The sequence below is a fragment of the Scyliorhinus canicula genome, chromosome 20, assembly GCF_902713615.1.
Source record: "Scyliorhinus canicula chromosome 20, sScyCan1.1, whole genome shotgun sequence".
NCBI lineage: Eukaryota > Metazoa > Chordata > Chondrichthyes > Carcharhiniformes > Scyliorhinidae > Scyliorhinus > Scyliorhinus canicula.
In genome coordinates, this window is record NC_052165.1 from 44,051,202 (window position 1) to 44,071,950 (window position 20,749).

The window sequence follows — 20,749 nt, forward strand, 5'->3', positions numbered from 1 at the left end:
TGTTACAACTGGGGCAATTGGATTTCTCTGAGGCTCTGTTGCAATTGGGTAAGATCGTGTCCATTGACTTCCTTCCAAAAGTGACTGAAATTATATCAGTGATGCACAACCTAGACTTGAGTGGGCTGCATGAGTGGCCCTCCTTCATTTCAGTGATCCGCAAGATTGAAATATGGCTTGTTCACTAAACATGACCCCATGGATAAGGTTAAACATACAATAGATATTTCATAGTGAGTTATAGAGAAAATTCTTTATCATTTATATATCAATAGAACTATCAACTTCAATGGTAAAAACAGAAGAAATATTTACTCTTTGGACACAGAGCTCTCACAGTCAATGTTTTGTGCAATCAGCACACACCTCACTTCACGTGCCCTTGCGGGGATGGAAATCGTGGAATTTGGTAACCCTGCCCGCAGGCAGCGGTCAGCAAAATATCTCATGGGCTACACTCAGAACCTAAATGGGCCGCATGTGGCCCCTGCCCACAGCAGGTTACCCACCACTGCCATTCTTTAAATGAACCTAATCATGAACACATAGGTAAAACCTCCTTGCTTTTGTACTCTATGCCTCAGGATCTGTACGCTGTTTAAAAAAAAAAGATTGGTAACACCGTGGTTAGCACTCTTGCTTCACAGTGCCAGGGTCCCAGGTTCGATTCTCAGCTTAGGTCACTCTCTGTGCGAGTCTGCATGAACTCCCCGTGTCTGCGTGGATCTCCTCCGAGTGCTCCGGTTTCCTCAAGTCCCGAAAGATGTGCTTATGGGTAATTTGGACATTATGGGCAGGATTCTCTGATCCTGAGGCTAAGTGTTAACGCAACGGCGTCAACAGGCCCCCAGGAGCAGCGATTCCGAGCTCCTCAGTAGGCCAGCACAGAACGACCCACGCCGCTCCAGCTGTCAATACCGGCATCAAAAGGGCACTGCGGGTATGCGCATGCGGGCTGCGACTGGCGCAATGGTGCACATGCGCGGTGGCTTCCTTCTCCGCGCCAGCCCCGATGCAACATGGCGTAGGGCTACATAGGCCGACGCAGAGCAAAAGAGGCCCCCAGCCCGAGAGGCCGGCCTGCCAATTGGTAGGTGGCGATCACGGGCCAGGCCGCAAAGGAGGACCCCCCACCCCCCAGGGTCGGACACCCCACCCCCCACCAGGCCGCCCCCGGATGGATGCACACCGAGGTCCTGCGGATAAGACCACATGTGGACGGCACCGGTGGGACTTGAATTTTTTTTGCTGCCACTTGGCCCATTCCGGGCGGAGAATCGGCGCCATTGGCGCGGCGCTGGTCGGGCCCGCCGATTCTCTCAGCCCACGCCGGGTCGGAGAATCGCCGGGCCGGGCGCAAATCATGTGGCGACACCCCGTTGCCGGTCTGCCGATTCTCCGGAGAATCGGCACCATTGGTGCGCGACGGTCGGGCCCGCCAATTCTCCACTCCCCGGAGAATTGGCGGACCGGCATCGGGGCGAAGTCGCGTGATTCGCGCCCGGCCCAGCGATTCTCTGGCCCGCCGTTGGCTGAGAGAATCCTGCCCTCTGAATTCTCTCTCTGTGTACCTGAACAGGCACCCGAGTGTGGCGACTGGGGAATTTTCATAGTAACCATTGCAGTGTTAATGCCAGCCTACTTATGACACTAATAAAGATTATTATTGGGATCTCGCTTTGCTGCCTTGTGTGATTAGTGGAACAGAAGAATGACACTTCTGTAATACATTCTATGATGTCAGGACTTTACCAAGAGTTTTACTGTCAGTGAAATATTTTTGAAATGTTGTAATGTAGGTGACCCGGCATAACCTTGCACACAGTAAGATCCCACAACCAGTAATACGATTAAACAGATAGTCTGCGTTTCGCTGAAAACGGAGCTGGGAGCTCAGCGATCTGGCCCCAATCCCTGGACAGTTTACCTTTCGTCAATTGCCAACTTTGCATTTTTCTCTGTGAAATCTTCCGCACATATTAACCAAACTGATAACTTGTCGCTATCTCTTCAGCTATGAAAATTTAGTTTTCTCCCGGAAATGTCAAGGTTTTCTTTGAACAGACTGCGCTCAGTGCGGTTGGTGAAGTTGGATTATACCTGAATTACCAGCCGATACAGATCACACATCAACATATTTTACCAGAAGGGCAAGCAAAGGATTTAAATCATCCATCACGTGAGAAGCGAAAAGGGAAGTTGCTACATCTCATAATCCATGTTCTCAAAACTACTTAAAGCGGGCTGCATTTGGTCATCGTCATTTGGAGGGGTGGTTTCTTTGTTCCACAAGTGGGTGAGGCAGACCAATTAACCATTATTCAAGATCCGGAAGGACGAGTGAACAGGGGCTTTGGGTGTCACCGAAACGTGAAGGAGCAGGAATCAATTCGCTGGAGGACGATGTGGTGGTTTATGATAGGGACTAGTTTTCTACCGGTCACTTTGGTCATCTGGTCTTGTGCCGCCTTTACCATTTCATTCACCATCGCTGTGCTGACGAGACACGTCCTCCCATTGGTTCCGTTCATCAGGTGAGTGAGCCAGGAGTCAGGTTTCAATTGAGTGAAAACACTACAGTATCTATCGCCTGTGGGGTGTCCTGTCTCTATGAACAACAGTTAGCCCGGCCGCCAGGAAGCAACCGGACTGCACTCACCGGATGCGTGGCTCTTTTAACCCACTGTTTGCCAAAAGCTGGCCAGTAGGAGGGAGAAATTCGTCAGATTGAGTTTGACCAAATGTCTGTTTTAACTTCGCCCCAGTCCGAACTCCCCTCGGTCAAGTTCAATGTTTCTGTTCCAGGCGCACTCCTGAACATTTTAAAATAATTTTCCCTGGACTGAGTACACAAGAGTATTTTTGTCAGTGATTTGGGGCTGGTCCCTGGACTGAGTCTCGACAAAGGTTTCACTTTCCTTATATGCCCGGGACCTCTCGTCCCGGCCTTTTGTGAAACTATCAGAATGCAGTCAGTCTGAATGGGTTTTAGATGGGAAACTCTTCCCTCGGGTTATAAACTGCACGTTGTTCCTTTGTTTCAAAAATAATAAAAGTACGAAAAGCGCCCAGGCTTCCATGAATCATACAATCCGTGTGCAGTTTGTCGCCTTTTTAGTTCATGCTGTGCTCCAGGAAATCAGCTATTTCCGCAGTTAAGATTGAAATATATCCTTTATCTTTCCTACCCGCTAGCCACCTGGTTTGTAGAATAGGATTAACTTTCATAAAACGCTCCCTCCACCCCTTTTTTTGTTTTGTTTTCGAAAGCATGTAGCGAATCTTAGATTTATTTTCTGAGTCAAGGATTAAACTGATTTCAGGATAATTTGAAAGTACAATTTGGGTCATTCTGGCAAACAGGAAGATGTGATTACAGTTCAGAAGCGGGGTCATATTAGACTCTAAACGTTAACTCTATTTTCGCTCTTCACAGACGCTGCCAGACCTGATGGGTTTTTCCATCATTTTCTGGGTTTTTTTCCAGAACCTGCTGTATTTTACTTTTAACGTTGGTGGTCACAGCAGGGCTGGGGTAAGGGCTGGATCAACATCATTGATTCAATGAAAGAGTTTTGTCTTCCCCCTCAAGTGGATCTAAAAGATCCTACTGTCTCTATTCTGAGAACACAAGAGTTTCCCCCTGTATCCTGGGCGGGATTCTCCCATCCCGCGGCAGAGTCCCCGCGCCGTCGTAAACGCCATCGTCAGGGGCCTGATCCGCCAACATATTCTGGCCTACAAAAGGGGCGCATCGTGAAGCGTGGGAGCCGTAGCGCCATACCGGCGTCATTTGCGCGATGACCCGATGATGCAGCGTCGGGTCGCTTAAAATGTCCGCTGGCACCCCAAACTCACGAGACCGGCGAGATGGATGCCCCCCCCCCCCCCCCCCCCGCCGTGCTGCCCCCAAGATTTGGTGATCATGACCTAGGGATGCCGCTGGACGTGGTCAAAGATAGGAGGGCGATCCTGTGCCATCGACATGGCCACCGGCACCCTGCCAGCACAGTGCGAAGAAATTGGCATGAGGTGGGCGTTGCAGTAAGCTTGGTGGGGCAAACCCTATGGATGGCCGAGCAGTGCTGCAAGAAGGTGAACGACCTGATGAGGGCAGTCAGGGTGAGTACACCGAGACGTGCCCCTGGCACCACCCAACCCCTACCAGCCTCACATGTGACCAAACCCCCCCCCCCCCAAGTATGTTGCAAAACCCCGCTACTTGACCCTAATGGGCTGCACACCCCTGAGAGCCGCCGTGGCCGGGTGCCCAGTGCTCCCATGCCACCATATAGGCGGCACCTGCGCGGAGTGCTGTGTGCCGACTAACTCGGATGCTTTGCTGCCCCCCCCCCCCTCCCCCAGCAGAAGACCGCCCACAACCACAGGGAGCATGCAAGAACTGGAGGGGGGTCACACGAGCAGAGGGCACTGGACGCAGGCGGGGACTGGGAGGTTGCCCCTTGCCCGATCGGAGGCGCACCAGCAAGTGAGAGTCCCCTGCCTGCCTACACCCCACCCCCCCCACCCAGCACACACCCTCGCCCCAATACACCCCCCCCCCCAGCACAATCCCTAACCCTATTTCCCCCCAGCACACACCCTAACCCAATCACTTCAGTGATGAGGCTTCTGGGACACAGACTGGTGCGCACCACACAGCCGTACCGGTGCAGCAGGTGGAGGTAAGAGCAGCCGAGGGGCTCCATGCAAGGCATGGGGCTTCATGTGCAGGCGTCATCCGTGGCCCAGGATAGGGCTGCCCTCTCACAAGCAGCCATGTGCCAGAGCCAACTGGATATCTCATCCTTGCTCCGCAGTCTGACCGGGTCTCGGCAGACCATCGCTGAGATCATCGGCGGCATTGCCCAGGCGATGGCTCAGTCTCAGCAGGCCATCGCTGAGGGCACCGGCGGCCTCGCCCATTTGCTGGATGGCGTCGCTCAAGCACAGAGGGAGTCCCAGACAGGAATGGCCCACTCCCTGAGCTCCATCGCTGCTAACATTCAGTGTGCTGTTCATATGGTGGTGTGGCAGGTAAGATAGTCGGGAGGTGAGGGTGCTGGATGGTGAAGTGGGGCGGTGCAGTGGTGCATCTTCAACAGGCTGAAGCACCTCTCGATCACGTCCCTGGTTGCGGCATGCGCCGCGGCTGCCACAGGGCCACATGCAGGGCAGCGGCTCCCGCCATGGCGGCCAACATCGCTGGCTGGTGCCCAAACATTATGATCTGCCGGGGGGTGGGAGTATACAACATGTTTGTGGATGGCGCATGGTCCCCTCTACAACCAGGTGCTCTGGGGTACATGTCTGCCCCGGCTTGATGAATGCGCCACAGCCACGCTTGCACCCTGGCCACACCCTCCGCCCAGTACTGTCCGTCCCTTGTGATAGCGCCATTGTTGGATGGCTATGCCCTCACTGGGGGATGCCAGGGTGTGGACCCACCCCTTTCCACCGATGGATGCCGACTGCTGGACGGTCTGCCCCTGGGGAGGGGCCGCACCCATGGACAAGGCATGGGGCCATGCGGGTGGACAGCGCCTGGGGATGGTGCCCATTAGCCTGGCCGCCGTTCTGGTGGCAGTGAATCTGGCAATGCCCTGCACTGGCATGGCGGCTGACATGTCGTCCACACGTCCCCCCTCTGAACATGGAGGACTCCCCCTTCCCCCCCCCGAGTATAGAGGCCCCGCCCCACCAACATGGAGGCCCCCCTCGGCCGCAGCCCATTCCGTGTCTGTCCCGAGAGTGTCACAAGTGCAATACGCCGCCGCTCACCTCTCTCCTGTACCGTTAGTCAGCATGACTGGCTGACGATTTTTATTTGCAGGTGTGAACGGAGCCGGCGTGACCTGGGGTCACGCCATCGGGACCTGGGGGTCACGCCATCGGGACTTCAGCCCATCTGGGCCGCAGAATTAACCTAACACCGGAGAATCGCGGGCCATGTCCCCTTGGCCGATTCTACGGGCACCGCGGTGCCATTTACGATTAGGCCGTTCACGCTGGGTGGGAGAATGGCGGGACGGCGTCGGACCAGCGGCGTGTGAAAAATCGGCGCGATCGACGATTCTCCAACCCGGCGCGGGAGCGAGGAATCCCGCCCCTTATACTTCCATCTACATCTTTTGGGGAAGAAGGGATTATCAAGTCATTTGACTGCAGCGGTATGGTGGCGCATAGTTAGCACTGCTGCCTCAAGGCGCCGAGGACCTGAGTTCGATCCTGGCCCAGGTTACTGCCTGTGTGGAGTTTGCACATTCTCCCTGTGTTTGCATCGGTCTCACCCCCACAATCCAAAGATGTGCAGGGTAGGTGGATTGGCCACACTAAATTGCCCTTTAAGAAAAAATATACAATACCACAGCATCACATTTATATAAGAGGGGAAATGGTGGTGTAGGGTAATGTCACTGGAATAGTAATCCAGAGACTCCAGCCAATGCTCTGGAGACATGGCAGCTGGCGGGATTTAAATTCAATTCAAAACAAGTTTGTAAATGAATTTGTAATGGTGACCATGAAACCATGGCCAATTGTTATAGAGACCCAGCTGGTTCACTAATGTCCTTTTGGGAAAGGAAATCTGCCATCCTTACCCCATCTGGCTTGCATGTGACTCTTAACTGCTCTTGAGGGCAATTAGGGATAGGTAACAAATGTTGGCCATTGGCACACACATCCCCCAAGAAGGGTTTTTAAAGAAAGCTTTAGAAGTAAGTTGTAGGGGTGAGACCCAGGGCGAATGTGCAAACTCCACACACTGATCTGGGGCTGGGATCAAACCCATGTCCTTTAGAAGTATAACTTGTCTCAAATTGCTTCTGAGGAGTGCAGTCAGACAAAACATTGAATGACATAAGCAGATATTAGGACTGGTGAGCAGAAGTTTGGTCAAAAAGAGTTGTTGAAGATGGAGAGGTTTAGGGAGGAAATTTAGGGAGTTTACGGTCTAGTCAGCTGGAGGTGAGTTGATGGACGTTGGCGATGATAAAGGCTATTCATCTAAAAGGTATGTAATTGGCTGAGGAACATTTGGTCTTGGGAAAAGGTGCAAATAAATACAAATTTTCTTTCTCTAATCAAAACAAATTGTTGATCTGGGACATCAAGCTAATGAGGGTTTTAGATGGAATAAGTACCATGGACATTTTACAGCACAATGGGCCATACAGCCCATTGAACCCATACCAGCTCTCGATAGAGCAATTCAGTCAATCCCATTCTCCCACTCTAGGGGGTGACATGGTGACACAGTGGTTAGCACTGCTGCCTCACAGCACCAGGGACACGGGTTCAATTCCAACCTTGGGTGACTGTCTTTGTAGAGTTTGCACATTCTCCCCATGTATGCATGGGTTTTCTCTGGGTGTTCTGGTTTCCTCCCACAATCCAAAGATATGCTGGTTAGGATAACTGGCATTGCAAAATTTCCCCATAGTGTCCAAAGGTTAGGTGTGGTTACAGAGATAGGGTGGGAGAATGCGACCAGGTGGGATGCTATTTCAGAGGGTCAGTGCAGACTTGATGGGCTGAATGCACTGTAGGGATTATATGGTTCTATCACAGTAGGCCAATTGGTTTTCTCTGTATTATTCAAGAGGGGGTGGACAGCATGGGTGTGCAGGGATGACAACCACTGATAGATTGGAAATGAGCTAAAAGGAGCATAAAAACATGAAGAAGTTGTTCAGTCTCAGAATTGCTTTACCATTGAATTAGATCATGGCTGATCTGTACCTCAAATCCATATACCATCCTTTGCTCCATATCCTTTGATTGCCTTAGCCGACAAAAGCATATTGATCTCATAATGGAAGCTGAAATTACTTTCAGTGTCCACAGCCTTTTGAAGGAGTGAGTTCCAGAATTTTAGAGTTTCAGAATTTCATTACCATTCATGTGGAAAAATGCTTCCCAACTTCACTACTGAATGGCCTTGCTTTAGTGGTAAGATTATTTCTCCTTTGTGCTGGATTCCATTACCAGAGGAAGTAGTTTCTTGGTATCACTCCTATCAAATTCACTTTTTTAACATTTTAAATACTTTTCAAAACTCATGGGTGTACCAGCCACATTTCAATCCATTCCCATTCTCATCATTTGATAGGCCAATAACCAGAGGACGCCTGATTTAAGGTGTTTGGCAAAATAACCAAAAGTGACATGTGGATTTTTTTTTTTACACACGTGTGGTTAAGGTTTGGAATAACTGCCTAAGAGTGCAGTGGGGGCCAATTGAGTCAGGGCTTTCAAAAGGGAATTGGATATTAATCGGAAGAGAAAAGATTGCAGTATGGGAAAAGGCAGGAGGCAGAAATAGCTGAGCTGCTCTTGTGGAAAGTCAGCACAGAATGGCCTCCTTCTGTGCTTTAACCATTCTATTGTTCATTTAACCAAGCATTATCCATTTTTAAAAGCAGGTTCAATAATTGAATCAAATTAGCCCAATTTTCATATAGAGAAGATTTAACCTGACTAGGCTTATTATTTTGAGGAAGTGACAGTTCGAATGTGGACGGTTAGATACCTCGTTGCAGTTAATTTCCAGAAAATCTGTGTCTTGTTTCCTCATGAAACAGAAACTAATTGCCTGTCAAAGCTAAACCTGAAATCAGTGGTTGAAGGAAAGGATTGAATTTTTCGAAGTACTGAGTGAATGTCCCAGGATCACTTGTTGACGGTTGTAATCCACATCAGAAATACAAATACAAATAAAACTATGACCAGGTTCACAAATGAACATTTAATTAACAACAGTCAATAAATTAGACTATTTAGAATTCCGGTGGCGGCTACAAAGGAGTAGGTCACACATTTGGTGGCTCCCATTCGTGTCAGAACATTGGACTTTTTTCACCAATTTTTTTTGTCGGATCTGATTTGGAAAAAAGATGTTGGATGCAACTGTGACGAGGAATCCTACATCAGTGCATGGAGAAGCAGACCAGGAGTGCTTGCAAAAGATGAAATAGGTGAACGGAAAAGGCTTGGGCTGAGGCTGCAGCGGGAGAAAGCATAGTGGACGACCGGAATTTCTGGCGCACCGACTCAGCGGTCGACAGAGCAGCTGATGCAGCTCATACAGGAGGGCTTCGCCAAGCAGAAACAGGAATTCTTGGACCCGATTAAGGAATCTATTGCGCGGCTGGAACTCAGACTGGATCCTCAAGATTGGGTGATCCAGAAAGTGGAGAAGGCACTGACTGAGCAGGAGGAGCACCAAGCTGCAGTGGAGTTGGAGGTGGGGATGCTGAGAGACCAGCAGAAATGGCTCCAGGAGAAGGTGGAGGATCTAGAGGACGGGTCCCGCCGGCAGAACCTGAGAATTGTGGGTCTTCCAGAAGGATCTGAAGGATCAGAAGCAAGGGCATACATAGTGCATATGTTCGAGAAGTTACTGGGGGAGGGGACATTCACCCGACCCTTGGAGGTGGACAGGGCGCACAGAGCGCTAGCGACAAAGCCGCGTGTAGGTGATCCCCTGACAGCAATGGTGCTGAGATTCCATAGGTACCTGGACAAGGTGTGTATCTTATGGTGGTCCAGGCAGACATGGAGCTGTAAATGTGAGAACAGCATCCTGCGTATATATCAGGATCTGAGCGTGGGCGTGACCAGAAGAGCAGTGTTCAACCAGATAAAATCGACCCTTTTCAAGAAGAAGGTAAAGTTTGGACTGCTGTATCCAGCCCACCTTTGGGTCACTCACAAAGAGCAACACTTCTACTTCAAGTCGCCCAAGGAAGCGATGGACTTCGCTAGAAGGAAAGGGCTGGTAGTGGACTGAGGTGTTTGGACTGAACTTTGCTGCAGTGTTCATGATTTTAAAAGTTTTTGTTTTTGGACGTTATCTGTAATGCCTTCTGTATCAATTTGGGGCCTGCGGATGAGCTGTGTGAATTAAAGTTTGCATTTGCACAATGGAGGATGGTGGTATAAATGTTAGATGTTGGAACCCCACGTTTCACCCCACAACCCAAAGATGTGCAGGTTAGGTAGATTGGCCATGCTAAATTGCCCCTTAATTGGAAAAAAATAAATAATTGGGTACGCTAAATTTAAAAAAGAAATACAGCAACTTCCATGGCTTTCTTTAAAGTCAGATTGCTTTTGAATTGTTTCGCTTCTCAAACCGCAGACCAGTCTATCCTGGATTGTATCGTCTAATACATCCCTGAGCTCGCAGTGTTTCAGTGTAGCTACAAATTGTACAGTTGATTCCTCCTCTTCTTGATTGTGCTTGGCTTTGCCAGCTGCACAGACTCCAGGAATGTAACCCCCCCCCTTAATGCTCAGCAATGTGGAAACTTTTAGATCCTCCACTAACTTGTTAGCTTGTACAAAATAGTGAAACTGTTCCATATGCAAGCTCCGTTGGCCTGTATTCTCATCAAACAGTCCCACAGTGCCAAAAGCTCACGCATTTTCTCTCTATGGAAGGACCTACATGTGCACAGTGTGTCACAAATCTTTAGCACTACCTTGCTTTTCCTTTCTTAAAACAAGGCATAACCCGAGCTTCAGCCTGTTTTCCTTTTTTTTAAATACCCCTAGCTCTAGATATGTTGCTGCAGAATAATTGTTACTCGTGGCTACTGAATGTGTTCTGAGTGCATTCTGGATTGGAACGCATGGAGAACTTCTCTTTAACGTTCTTTTCTTTGAATTTCTTGACAATTTTATTTTCCTCCAGTGGCTGGAAGCATTGTTCAACTACACCATTGCCAATTTCTTTTATGTATTGGTGTTTGTAGGGTTGAGGCCAGGAGGCACAGAGGTTCAACAAACAAAAGGAGGCACAGTGGCATAGTGGTTAGCACTGCTGCCTCACAGCTTCAGAGACTCGGGTTCAATTCCGGCCTCGGATGACTGTGTGGAGTTTGACCTTTCTCTCCATGCCTGCGTGGGTTTCCTCCACAGGTTAGGTGGATTAGCCATGTTAAATTACCTCTTAGTGTTCAAAAGGTTAGGTATGGTTAATGGGTTACGGGGATAGGGTGGAGGCATGGTCCTAAGTAGCGTGCTCTTTCCAAGGGCCGGTGCAGACGCGATGGGCTAAATGGCCTCCTTCTGCACTGTAGGGAATCTATGATTCTATTCTGTTCTAGTTCAGCACAGGCTGAAGATCTGTTCTGCACAGTTGCCCGCGCAAAAGTTCGATGACATCATCTCCGATCATATCATGCATGCATTTTCTTAAAGTGCCCTGTTCAGCTTCATTACTGCTGGTAAGACATTTACTATAATGCACAATAGAAAATGATTTAGTGGAGCTCTTATATAAGTATAGCAGATATTAAACAATAATGCCTAGGTTAATAAAGGAATTTTATCTCTGGACTTGATTATTTCAAAGTACCAGTGGTTGCCTTCCTACTCTCCACCCTCTGTAAACGTGAAACCATCTAAGCACCATTGCCTGTGCCCTGACTAGCAACAAGTCCCATTCATCATCACCCCTCTGCTCAGTAACCAAATTGATACCTGGTCCAGCAACATCTCTATTTTAAAATTCTTATCCCTATTTTCAAAACCTCCCCTAAACTTGTCCCTTCCTATCTCTCTAATGTCCCCCTACCCCGTAGCCCTCTGGGATCTCTTCTCTTCTCCAATTTTGGCCTCTTGTGCACCTACCATTTTAATTGCTCCGCCAGTGGTGGCTGTGTCTTCAATTTGTCAAGGCCCTAAATCTGAATTTATCTCCCTACACATCTCCTTTTTACCTCCCTCTCTTCCTTTTAAGATGCTCCTTCAAACCTACATCATTTGGTCAGGTTCTAATTGGCCTGATGCCCTTCTGTGACTCAGTGTCACCCTCTCTGAAACACTTGAGACAAATTACTACATTAGGGACACCATAGGAATAAAAGGTTCTTTATTTGTTGTGTCTCAACAGCCCTGGGTCGAGTGAATTGTAAACCTGATTTATCTTTCGCCTTGTGCCTGCTTCATTAACAAAGTTGAAACAGTTAGATGCTTCAAGGTATGGCTTGGCTCAGTTAGTAGGCCACTCAGCAGAATTTGAGCATTTGGTTTTGACCAACACTTTTACTTCAGTCCTGAGGGAGTGTTGCACGAATGGCAATGCCATTTTTCAGAAGGCGATGATAAACTGAGGCTAGGGGCTGGATTCTCTGCACCCTGACACCAAAATCACGTTCCCCAATTCTCCAGGCCCTGGAAAATGGCATACTCCCGCTCTACGTACCCTTACCTGCAGCTATTGCTGGAGGCGCCCCGCCATTCTCCACCCCCGACCAGCCGAAGGCTACTCATGGTCCTGCCGTTTGGGATGCTCACGTGGCGGCTGCAGACTCAGTCTGCGGCTGCCATGATCAGGGGTGGGCCGATCAGAGGGCAAGGGTGCCTCATACGGGACCGGGCAATTTTTGGGTGGGCGGTCAGGGTCGGGCACGCAGCCAATCAGGAGCACTATTTGGGAGGTCCAGCTCTGCGGTCTCGGTACGCCATGGAGCAAGCTGCAGCCGCTGGAGGCAGCCACCGTGCACATGCGTGGGTCAGAACCAAAATTGTGGAGGCCCATATCCGCAACTAAAGCTGCAAGGTTCCCAACGGGTCCTTGCTAGCTCCCTGCAGGGCTATAAGTTAGTGGCCTTTTCATGCCAGTTTTTCTGGCGTGAAAGGCCACAGTTTTTACAAGGGCGTGGGGACATAGTCCCTGAAACGGAGATGTACAAAATCCCATCTCACTAGCCAACAAAGAGCTGGTGGGAGTTCTCCCAGTGCCCCAGGTGACCTTGCCGAAACTAGTATCACCTGAAGAATGCAGATTAACTGGCTAATCATTTCTTGAAATGCTTTTGTAACATTCTAAATCAAAAATCACTTAAATACATGAGAGAGAGAAAGAAGGAGGAATGGAAGGTTATGCTGTTACGTAGAATCATGGTTGTTAACATTTTGTTTAAATAAGCTCCTCTCTCTTGATCCACGATGAGTGCAGCTCCAACAACACTCGAGAAACTGTACACCATTCAGGGCAAAGCAGCCTACTTGATTGACACCCCATCCACCTACTGGTGGCATGTTTCTCAGCAGCAGGAAGCGGACCACTGTTGGCTGGCAGCGGGATCTTTTGGATTTCCCCATAAGATTCCCCATTGAATCCACCCCACGCCGCTAGGAAACCCATGGCAGGTGTGTGGCGTCAGCAGGACTGGAAGATCCAGCCGCCTTAAACAGCTGAAAAATCGCACCATTACTGTCACTGAGTCAAACTCCTGGAACGCCCTCCCTAACAGCACTGTGGGTGTACCTACACCACACGGACGCCAGCGGTTCAAGAAGGCAGCCCACTACCACCTTTTCAGGGGCAATTAGGGATGGGCAATGCATGCTGGCTTAGCCAGCAACACCCACATTCTGCGAAAAGAAAGCATTTTTTAAAAGGCTGAACTTACCCAACGTCAAATACCAGCTTTGGTCTTCCTGGTGATGTTCTTTGTACCATTCTAACTTTCCTTCATGCCCGCGCCCATCCTGGATTCGGCAACCCACCCACACTCTGCGACCCACATGATGATTGTACTCTAAACCCTAGCTCACAACAAGCCCACTACTGGCCCCAGCTCAATTATTTCTAGACCCTCCTGGAAAGTCTCTGTAAACAGGAGCCCCAGGACCACTTGAAATCACTGACTAAGGTGAAGAGGGTTGGGCAGAGACTTGTGTGGCGCATAGGCTCTGGCATGGACCAGTTCAACTACATTTGATATATTATGGAGAAATAATGCAAGTTGATTGTGCCAGTGGACAGAATGCATCATGCAATATTTACATCATAAATAATAAAAGATAAATACCACAGGTTCTGGAAATTTGAAATAACAATAGAAAATGCTGGAAACACCCAGCAGACCAAGCAGCATTTGCGAAGAGAGCAACAAAACATTTCACGTCCAATATGACTCTTTTTCACAACAATATTTGTATGACAGTTTCTCGAATTATATGTTGCTTTGCATCATAACCTTTTAAAAATATTTTCTTTTAGTGATACGGGGACAAAACCTCCAGAAAGCTGCATTTTTGGATTAATGATAAACATCTCTGCTTTTCTGGGTAAGTAAAGAATTTATCACCTTGTTTTTACAGCAGGATTCGATTTGAGTTTGTGCTTTCTGACATATTCATCTTGCTGTGGATAGTTTTCTTGTCAGGTTTCCGCTGTTTATTCTGTGTATATATATATACACAAGTAATATCACACTGCGAGAAATATGGAAACAGTTAAACTGCAAGTAGTTCTACAGAAGCCTCAGACTATTGGATGAGGTACAAGTAAGACGACCCCAGGGTCAGCAGATACTCCAGTTAGAAATGGAGGACCTGGAACACGGCATCATGACCCACAATAAATGGAATCTATAGCTCAGAAATAGGTCATTTGGCCCAGCTGATCCACAGAAACCTCCAACCCATCTTTATCAAGCTGCAATTGCTCCTATTCCTTTCTCCGCCATATGTTTCTCTAGCTGCCCTTAAACAAATCCATGCTATTCACCTTAACTTTGCTCTTTCTCTATTGTATTTTCTCTCTGCATCTTTCCCAAACCCATCTCCCACCAACTTCTCTGCCTGGGTCTAATTATTCCACACACTCTAACCCTGCTTAACCCCGCCTGACTTTAATGTTTAACCTGGTTTCCATTGTATAAAACTACAGATTAACAAGTAATATATTAAAAGTCTTGAGCATGCCATATACCTTACACCAAAATCGCAATTTCCTTGGTCAGAGTTTGTAGCTGAAGCATTTCTCTCCAGTGCCCCATGTTATGAAATGCCAGTCTCGCTAAAACTGAGCATCATCTAACTTACCACAAACAGAGGTACTGAATCTGTGCTCGCTCGTCAGTTGATTGATCTCTTTTGCATAATTTTTCAGGTTTGGTGGTTATGTACACTCGCTATAAACTGTTATTGACCTTGAAGGAGAGGAAGGCTACCATTAGCCTGAAGCTGAATCTTGCTGCATTAATTTGTGGTGCAATTGGCTGCCTCGGAATGTGCATCGTAGCAAATTTTCAGGTACAATAAGAATTCTAATGTCCAAGGATCTGGGCCAATTATTTTGTCCACACGTGCAATACAGTACTGTGCATCCTTCCAGCACACCAACCTCTGCCCTCTTTACCAGTGTGAAACAAGGAGGGGAGGAAGCAGGGAAAGAAGGAGAGAAAGAAGGCAATGCTCAGCCACTTTGCATATGGCAAGTTCCCACAAGCAATAAAGGCCGGACAATCTGTTTGAGAGATGTTAGTTGAGAATTAAATATTGAGAACATCCGGGGAGAACTCCCCTGCTGTTCTTTAAAATGGTGTTGTAAGATCTTCCAGGTCCACCTGAGCGGGCAGGCAGGATTTAACATATCATCTGAACAGTGGTGTCTCTGACAGTGCAGCACGCTCTCATTACTGCACTAGTCAGTCTCTTCGGATTATAATCACAAATCCTGGAGTGGGACCTCAACCTGCAGCCTTCAGATTCAGAGGCATTAGTGCAATCCAATGAGCCATGGTTAACGCGTGAAGGCTGTATGGTACAATTCACCTCAGCAAGAACATATTCTAGTCAATTATGTCCTTATTAACAGGGATGTGAGTTATTTAAAAAAAAAAATCCAAATAGAAACAAGTTGTGGTTACTTCAATATTTCTTTTGTCTCGCGATTAATTTCATGAAGATGCGGTCTGAATTTAAAGAGAATTCTGCAAAGAATTTTATTTTATTCATACACGGGATGAGGGCATTACTAGTAAGGCCAGTCCTGAACTTGTTGCCCATCCTGAATTGCCCTTGAGACGATGGCAGTGAGCTGCCTCCTAGAAGTACAACTGAATGGCTAGCCCTCCCATTTCAGAAGGCAATTTAGAGCCAGCCACAATCTGTGATTCCAGGCCCACAACAGAGGCTGAACAGGATAAGGATGGCAGATTTCTTTCCCTGAGGGAAATCAGGTGATTTTTTAATATCAATCAATTTGTCTCATGATCACCATTACCGAGGTTAGTTTTTTAAATCCAGATTAATTGAATTTAACTTCCCTAGTTGCTCTGGTGGGATTTAAACTGATATCTCCAAATTATTCGTCTAGCACATGATTTCTGTGCTGTTGTACCCTCAACACTGTAAAGTATCTCTCCCTTGGACATTCCAATTTGTGTTCTACTTTAATAAATATTACAATGTCCCCCAAGAACCCAGAGCTTCAGTGCGACACGGTTATAGAGCCAGTAAAGTGATGACAAATACAGTGGCAGATCCTAGTTAAGGGGATTGTTGTGTCTCTAGATGCATTTGGTGTTATTTAAAGGGAGTTAGTGAAGACACAACACGTCATCTCTCCCTGTTACTTCCGGAATTAGATCCACGTCTGTTAATCTTTTTAATATTGTCAACAGTTCATCCCTGTATAAAATATAAGGTACATAAAGTTTACAGAATATAGTAGACTCAACTATTAATCTAACCCCTCAACCCTCCCACCACTGATATCTTGATTAAGAATCAGTTCTATAATCTGCATACTTTCCTGTTTGAGTAAAATCTGGGATCACTGCACTGCATTTGGAAATCACTGATTCCTGACACCTTTTGAAAACTCATTGCATGCAAAATTAAGGTGGTGACATTATCAAAACAATGTCTGGTGTGAGAAGTTAAATCTTCATGCAAAGGTTTGCCCTAGTACTATGGCAAATTTTGAGATTGAAGGCAGTGAAACAAAGTTCTGCCCCAAAGCTTGAAGATGTTTGGTACTTATTTGTATGACAAGTATATGCAAACTGTGATCAGCATGCCCGGGGAGGGATGATTTTAGTATCTTGTACATTCAAAACAAGTTCAAAGGGAATGTCGAGTAGGAGATGAAAGCCTAGATTTTCTAATCGGACAAAATCCTGTGTGTAAATATAGTGAGTCTCAGTTGTGTCTGATCGTGTGTTTTTTTGCCTCCCTTGCAGTTTCCTGCCTCAGTTGGTGTGTAGTGTAGTAGAGTCAACATATTCTGTCTTGGGAAATTGGAAATTTGCCAGAATCACCCTGTTCCTGAGAGCAAACATAAGAGACAATTGGTGATTACTTATATTTCTAAAGAAATGAGGAGCCACTCCAATTATATTAAATTCTATAATCTTGCAGCACAGAAGCATTTAGTCTGTGCTAGCTTTTTGAAGAGCTATGCAATTATCCCAATTGCCTCCTCTTTCCCTATATTCCTGTACATCTTTCTTTATCAAGCTCTTTTGAAAGTTATTGTATCTGCTTCCACCATCCTCTCAGGCAGGATCTTCGAGATCAAATAACATGCTGTATAAAACAACATTCCCTGTGGTGATATGCCTGTATACAGTTCTGTATATAGTTAGCAATGTGGCATTAGAGATCTATCACGTGATTTGAGACATCCACCAGTTGGTAATAAGTCGTACAAGAAGATAGTCGCACGTATAGTGGCTCCAGGAGAATTCACTTAATTCATTTAGTAGCCATTTAGTAGCCATTGTCTGTATTATAGTTTGTTAGTAATCTTTCCACGTGTTTGTTAATAAATCATCTTTCTAGTTAAACAACTAGATGTTCTATGTACATCATTACAATGGTTACATCACAGAACACAACATGGTACCAGGCTGGCAGAACGCGTAAAGGTAACAATGGAGAAGACATGGCAAAATTGGCTTAAGAACAAAAAGAGATTCCTCTGTCAACCTGGTGAACTACAGTCTTCTGCAACTCAAAGTAACAAAAGTCTAGAGATGGAAGGTTTGAAGGCACATGCCAGCTTCAAGTCTCAGGTAATGTAGATGAAAATTGGCGTGTTTTCAAGCTGCAATGTTGCTGCCCTTGACCTGCAGGCACAGCCTGACAAGAGGTGTATTGCGTTGCTGCACAAAGTACCAGGTCCTCAAGCAATAGAAATATACAATACCTTGCCTTTCGATAGTGAAGATGAAAGCAAGAGCTACAATGAGGTAATAAAGTACTTTGATCAGCGTTGCTCTCAGGGAAAAAAAATGAAACATTTGAACGTTACATATTTCGGTCACGTACCCAAAGAGCAGGCAAATCTTGATAGCTTTGTAACCAACGTGAAGGTGCAGTTGTGCAATTTTAGTATTCTAAAGTCATCAATGATCCACGATCAGATAGTGCTTGGGATATCGAATGATAAAGTACGTGAGAGGTTATTATGGGAAGAAGACCTGAAATAAAAAAACGCTATCATGATCTGCCATGAAAGTGAGCTAGCTGCACAGCAGGTCAGTATGCTCAAAACTAAAACATTTTGGCGCCAATCTAGAAGAAGATGCCAGCACTGTGACGCAGTTCAATAAAAAAACATGGTCTCAGTGCGGACGGCCATTTTAAGCGGCCGATCAGGTCCTGCATCTTGTGCCAACAATGTGCAGTCATCATGGTCCTCAGCAATGTCCAGCATTTGGGAGAGTATGTTCCAAGTGTAGCCATACAAATCATTTTTATGAAGCAATGTTTTTTGTGTCCTACAGTGGACCAAACACGGTCAGTCAACGCATTTGATGAGATGTCCTTTAAAGAATGGTTTTTCATTGATCTGATTTTGACTAAGGACTCAATGAGTCCAAGTATGAAAAGTGAAGAAGTCTTACTGACCAATCTTACTGGTGAGCCACCAGTTGTGACAATAGTGCTGGTTAAGTTGATACCATCGAAGACAGATGGACAATTCTAGTGATGCCACATTGATAAAATGCGAGCTTGACACGGGAGCGAGGGCCAACCACCTCAGTTTGTCCGACTTTAACAGGCTGCAAGTTAAACCAAAAGTTGTCAATCAAATGAGATTACTGAAAGACTACAGTGGGAATGAGATTGTGATGCTAGGTGCATGTTAACTCAAAGCATGGGTCCACAACAGAAATCACATCATACCATTTTCCATTGTGGACACGAAACGCAATGTGAGGCCCTGAACCCAGTTGTGTGGCTGTACATTCCAGACAGGGCTGCGAAGGAGTGTCATTGCGACTGGCAAAAAGATATAATGACGCAGCATCCGATGAGATACAAGCAAATGTTATAGTGGAGGACAACGAACCAGATGAAAAGGTGAAGGAACCAAAGGGAATTCCAGAATTCTGGTTAACAGTCTTCAAGAATGTGAATTTGCTGATGTCATTATACAGGAGCATGATGAGCCTACATTAACGCATCTACAAGATGTAAGTGTAAATGTTCAGAGCTTGAACAGCCCATGAGCTCCACTCTGGAACTTAAGTTTGAGCCAAATGAGGTAGTCATGAATGTATACCAGATGGAGTCGCAGTCTGACGAGTTTGACTTTTTATTCTTTGATGAACCAGAAATCACGGGATGCACAGGGTTCCAGATTGACTGGAAGAAAGAAAAAAGTTACACTGAGAAACGTTAAAACGAAGCAGAAAGGTAAGGGACGGGTACTCATAAAACAGTTACAAAAACTGTACCAAATGACTTTCTTCAATTTCTTCAGTCTTCCTGAAGTTCCACAGCATGGAGTGTTCGATGAAAATTCTACAGCAAAACTCGCTGCTGACTTTGAAATTGGTCACTTCCCACGTGAACACATAATTCCACCTGCAATATCGTACTTTACAGGAGAAGTAATTGGAGATGATAATGACTCCGATGATGATTACTACGATGATAATTACGGCGACCATGATTACAATGAAGAAAGTGGAGACTCAGATGGTGAGCTAGATGAGGACGCGTATGAAACGCCACTCGGGTGGTTTGGCAGGAGCAACATGGTGATCACAAGTGATCAGTCTGCGCAGCACAATGTTAAGTGTGAAAACTCTAAGATGGCGTATGCAGAGGCTGAGAGTGAGATAGCAGTAGCAGACACATCAGATGAGAGCAACTCGATTGTGAACAGACTGATAACTGAAGAAATGATCCCCATCTGGTGAAACTGGCTCCAGAGTCATACAGTGAATCATCTCATGCCCATGAAATGGTTCCTGTAGTAGACCCCCCCCCAATACTCGAGGCCATTCCACCGAAAGACATGCTAGAAGAGCAGATGGGTATATCTGCGTGCAGTTCTACAACAGAAGACGAAGCATATATCGTCCTATCAAGTGAGGATGATCCACCGGTTGCAGCTCAAACACAAAATTACGAAGCAACGGCTAACATTGATCCAGCCAAGAGTGCGAGGCTTTGCAGATTGTTCCTGAAGTTGCAGACTTGACTGCAACTGTAGAATCATTCAGATGTATGCCGACACTGGACATTTGACCAGGTTATGGATATGCAGGTGGCATGGTAGCATAGTGGTTAGCACAGTTGCTTCACAGCTCCAGCGACCCAGATTCGATTCCTGGCTTGGGTCACTGTCTGTGCGGAGTCTGCACATCCTCCCCGTGTGTGCGTGGGTATCCTCCGGGTGCTCCAGTTTCCTCCCACAGTCCAAAGATGTGCAGGTTAGGTGGATTGGTCATGCTAAATTGCCCTTAGTTTCCAAAAAGGTTGGGTGGGGTTGGTTGGTTACGGGGATAGGCTGAAAGTGTGGACTTGGGGCCAGTGCAGACTCGATGGGCCGAGTGGCCTCCTTCTGCAATATGAATTTTATGATTCTATGTGGACGCAACCATGGATCAACCAAAACTCCTCGATCCAGCTAAGTTTCCGAAATCAGTTATGGTGCCAGAAAAGCCAGAGTCAGCCTGCACAGCAGATGATCCAAAAGTAG

At 46.8% G+C, this 20,749-nt stretch overlaps 1 protein-coding gene across 1 annotated transcript in view; it reads left to right on the forward strand.

The window, feature by feature from the left end:
- Positions 1–2,321: 2,321 nt before the first annotated feature.
- Positions 2,322–20,749, forward strand: part of dram1 (DNA-damage regulated autophagy modulator 1) — a 39,556-nt gene continuing 21,128 nt past the window's right edge. Inside the window, exons 1-3 of the mRNA XM_038781029.1 lie at positions 2,322–2,534; positions 14,021–14,088; positions 14,915–15,057. Of these exons, the coding sequence (XP_038636957.1) occupies positions 2,404–2,534; positions 14,021–14,088; positions 14,915–15,057 (342 nt within the window). The 5' untranslated portion in view covers positions 2,322–2,403. The remainder of the gene's footprint in view (positions 2,535–14,020; positions 14,089–14,914; positions 15,058–20,749) is intronic.